Genomic DNA, 4,657 nt, shown 5'->3' with positions numbered 1-4,657 from the left:
TCAATCAAACACAATATTAAATGATAAAATTGAAAAAAAAAAATCAATTAAAAAAAACTGAGTCAAATGGGTTAACTTGTCAAACTCGCGACCCGAGTCATAAGACGGGGACAATGCGATAAAAAAAAATCAAAACAAATTATGATGTTGAAGGACCGGTAACTCTAGTCACGAGACCGAAATAACCTCTAAAAAAGAAATTTTTTAAAAAAAAAAAATAACATGATTTAACCGGGGTTAAAATACCAAAACTTGCGACCCTGATCATGAGACAATATTCCCCTATATAAAGCAAATTAAAATAGATTATGATGTTCAATTCCCAACCGACCTAATGTTGAATGATGAAATTAAAAAAAAAATCAATTAAAAAAAGACACAAAAAACTACCCAAGTTAACTTGGGCTAACCCATTAAGCATTATTCTCAAATCATGAGATCAGAATAACTTACTAAAAAACAAATAAAATAATCACGCAACTTAATTCTCAATTAATCCAATTTTAAATGATGAAATTGAAATAAAAAAGGCAATTAAAAAAAACCTTGAGTCAACCGATTTAATTCATCAAACTTATGATTTATGTCAAAAGAGTGGGATAACCTGATAAAAAATAAATATAATATTAAATGAAAAAATTAAACAAAAAAGCATTGATTGGAAAAAAATTCAAACAAAAAAAGCACTATTTTATAAATAGTGCTATGTAAGAAGTAGTGCTTTGTGAGGAGTACAATAAAAATTCTTTATTTTTTTTTTTGTTAATAAAACAATTTTAAGAATTTTCCACCAATGAGTAAAAGGGTTAATTAAAGCTATATATTTAGGAGCTGAGGGAGTTTTTCAACAACAAAAAAACCTTCTACATCATTTTAACGGTTGGAAAATTCTTTAAAATTGGTGTAGTTATAATTACAGATACATTGTGGGACTTCTACCTGCTGGTTATTGTTTTTTGTTTTCCTCTTTTGCATGTTCAACACGTATAAATGGAGGGATTTCATCCCTTCACAAGACATGAGGATTTCTCATTGTCAAGCCTCAAATCCCTTTAAAACTTGTATGAGTGTGGTGAAATGTTTTTATTTCTAATCTGCTGGAAAATTGAGACTTGCTACTACTACTACAAACATGAGTAATAACGACGAACATCAACAAGAAAGATTAACGTTATTAATCCACCATAAATAATAATGGAAATGAGGAATCCAGGATGCATGTGGCTTCCATGTTCAAAATGAGATTCTTATTGATGCTTAACCGCAAGGAGAAAATGGTTCCACAATTATATATATAAATATATATAGTAATTATAATTAATTATACAAAAATCAGAAATCACATTACATCGCTACTTCCATTGATCGGCAACAATGTGAGCCAAATCCACGACCCTTTGGGAGTAACCCCACTCGTTATCATACCAAGCAATCACCTTAACCATGTCGTCTCCCATCACCATTGTTAGTGATGAATCGACTGTTGAGGACACATCGCTGCACCTGAAGTCAACTGAAACAAGTGGCTCATCACAGACTGATAGGATACCCTTGAGCTCCTTCTCAGCACTCTCTCTAAAACCTTCATTCACCTCTTCAGCAAAGGTCTTCTTGGAGACCTGGACAACAAGGTCGACCACCGAGACGTTTGGGGTGGGAACACGCAGGGCAATGCCGTTGAGTTTACCCTTAAGAGTGGGAAGGACGAGGGCCACTGCCTTTGCTGCACCGGTTGATGTTGGAACAATGTTAAGAGCTGCAGCTCTTGCACGTCTGAGATCACGGTGGCTAGCATCAAGCAGTCTCTGATCTCCAGTGTATGAGTGAGTGGTAGTCATGGTGCCCTTGATGATGCCTGTCACAGGTTGTCATTCAATTTCCATGTTATTAAGGCATTTTTGTTTCGTTAATTACTAGAAATGCGCAACCAAATTTATTACAAGGTTTGCTGTGTCTGTGACTGTTCTTCTTTTCAGCTACTACATATTGCCTACTAGCTCTCAATTACAACTGCGAAGTTGTGTTTGCTCAAAAGCTCAGGATTTAAAGTTTGCAGCTCTTAACATACATGGAACGCTAGAGCTTTTCGATTGACAGGAAAGTGGCAAAGAGACAGATTAATGAGGAAAGGGAAAGTGTCAATAGATTTAATTACCAAACTTCTGGTCTAGGACCTTGACGAAGGGAGCAAGGCAGTTAGTGGTGCAAGAAGCATTGCTGATGATAGGTTCATCAGGGTTGTAGGCGTCAGCATTGACTCCAACAACGTAGGTTGGTATATCACCCTTTCCAGGGGCTGTGATGATCACCTTCTTGGCCCCTGCCGTAATGTGCTTCCCTGCACCTTCCCTGTCGACGAAAACCCCCGTACCTTCTATCACCAGGTCGACCTCCATGTCCCTATAACATCAAACGAATTGGCCAGCCCATCATTAGCACACATATTTCATACGATCAACTATCTAATATGTGAACATCATGTGTAATTCAAGTCTTCATCGGAGTAGACAACAAAAGCGAAAGAGACTCTTACTTCCAGGGAAGGTCGAGAGGGTTGCGGCTAGAAACGACCTTGATGACCTTGCCATCAACAGAGATGGCATTATCACCAACAGGCTTAACGTCAGCATCGAAGATGCCAAGGGTGGAGTCATACTTGAGAAGGTGGGAGGCCTGCTTAACACCACCAGTGTCGTTGATGGCAATGACGTCAAGAGGGGAATCCTTGCGTCCATGCCAGCACCTCAAGAAGTTCCTGCCGATCCTGCCGAACCCGTTTATGGCCACTTTTATCTTTGCCTCTGCGGCACTTTTTCTGTATCCTCCACTGCTGTTTCCCATCTTCACAGTCACATCAGAATAAGGAAAAAACAAAAAACAAAATCAATGAATAGCAGTTAACTGGAATGTGTAGCATATGTTTGTTTCCTACCACATTTAAAACACTAGACAAAAAAAAAAAAAAAAAAAAAAATTGTGAGCAAATTATTGCTAAAGATATACTATCTACAATTTGGATCAAAATTAAAATTTTAAAATGTGAACTTGCATAACAAACTTCAGTCTGTACGTCAGACTATTGAATTACTAAGATCCAAGAACCTTAGCTACTGACCTTTGCTTTTTTTCCCTTTTTTCTAATGTTTAACTTCAAAGTGACCCTTCTCTTCTTTCTTACACGTTTAAAGATTTCCATTCTTCCACTATTTTGTCAGAAAGGATCCGTCATATATATTAGGCCTATTTCATGTAGTTTCCCAGTACATCCAGCTTTTAATGCAGCTAGACATAGTTCATGTCTATTACAATATTTCCTACAGTATGAATAAACTGTTGTGATTAAACTACAATGCTTGGTTGATGATTGATAGCCTGTCATTTGTTTATTTGTCTACGTCCGCTACTACTACTACGACTACAAATGGGAAATTGATGTAACGAAGCTTACAGAGGTCTGGAAAGCAACGACAGAAACAAAGTCATCTGATGTCTTTTTCGTAAAGGGAAGGAAAGCTGATGAACTGCGGAGGCCTGAGAAATCTGTAAATCCCTTTCCACTTGCCTGTATCATAACCGAAGAAATTAAGAAACTTTAACATAAACCGGAAACCAAAAACACACCAAGTACAAGAACAGGTTAATAAAGCTTAGCGTGTAAAGAAGCATAAGAGTTGCGAGCAATGGACCTGAAGAGATGGTTTGGCTACAGAAAAGGTAGCCGAGGCCATTATGGTAGGATAAACACACTGACAAAAGCAGAAATTCTCTTCGAACTACTAGTAGTAGTAGTAGTAGTGTTTGTGTTGGTGTAGCAGCACTACAAGTAGAGAAGGGTGGTTTGAGAGAAGACAGACTGGAGAAAAAATAAGAGAGGATTAGATTATGGATAGCCTCTCATTCAATGTATGGCTGTGGTTATGCTTTGCGTTTGTGTCTCCAAATCTCTACCATTCCATTTTCCAATCATGTAAAATTGCATAATCGTGTGTAGACTGTAGAGTCTTGAGACTCTCTACAGCATCTGGTTTTCAATCTTTGGGCCTCCACCTTTGATTTCTTGTAAGTGGGCCAAACTAGCTAGCTCTTGCATTCTTCAAACGAGGTCGCATTGGCACTTGCAATAGAATATTCATTACGGGGAAAGAATTTTGGATAGAGTGGAGGGGAAAGGGATGAATGGCCTGTGTTTGTTTGGCATGGCATGATCTTTCTGAGCCATTGCTATCTTCCCAGATGAATTACAGCCATGTTCTCATCTGCCGCTTTTAATGGCCAGCGTTGTCATTTCCTTCTGCTCTTGTATGATTTACAGAACGGCCATTATCGACCCACCCCGCGTGTGGCTTTTTCCTCGTACTATTGGGATTTGGGAATGGTTGATGAGTATAAGAATGCCATCACCACGAAGATATCGATCAGTATTGTGCTAGTTTTTATTATTTATTTATCTATAAAGAAAAAATTATTTAGTTCGGTAAATATTTTATATTTTTTATATTGACCCTATACATATTGTATTTCAAATTTTAATTTTATAAAAACTAAAATGACATTTCTTTCATTTATTTTGCATGTAGAAATTTTAACTAAATATATTTTAAAAAAAAACCTATTTTTTAAAAAACTACAACTAAAAGTGTTTTTCTTTTTAAATCTA

At 37.0% G+C, this 4,657-nt stretch overlaps 1 protein-coding gene across 1 annotated transcript; it reads right to left on the bottom strand.

The window, feature by feature from the left end:
• Positions 1-1,225: 1,225 nt before the first annotated feature.
• Positions 1,226-3,953, bottom strand: LOC112326437 (glyceraldehyde-3-phosphate dehydrogenase A, chloroplastic-like). The gene is made up of 5 exons (XM_052450693.1): positions 3,687-3,953; positions 3,449-3,562; positions 2,534-2,841; positions 2,156-2,400; positions 1,226-1,855 (listed from the first exon to the last, which is right to left on the bottom strand). The coding sequence occupies exons 1-5, from the start codon at positions 3,726-3,728 to the stop codon at positions 1,353-1,355; spliced, it is 1,212 nt and encodes a 403-aa protein (XP_052306653.1). The 5' UTR covers positions 3,729-3,953; the 3' UTR covers positions 1,226-1,352.
• Between the last annotated feature and the right edge of the window lie 704 nt (positions 3,954-4,657).

Source organism: Populus trichocarpa, chromosome 2 (assembly GCF_000002775.5).
Source record: "Populus trichocarpa isolate Nisqually-1 chromosome 2, P.trichocarpa_v4.1, whole genome shotgun sequence".
Classification (NCBI taxonomy): domain Eukaryota; kingdom Viridiplantae; phylum Streptophyta; class Magnoliopsida; order Malpighiales; family Salicaceae; genus Populus; species Populus trichocarpa.
This window is presented reverse-complemented; position numbering and strand designations above follow the sequence as displayed.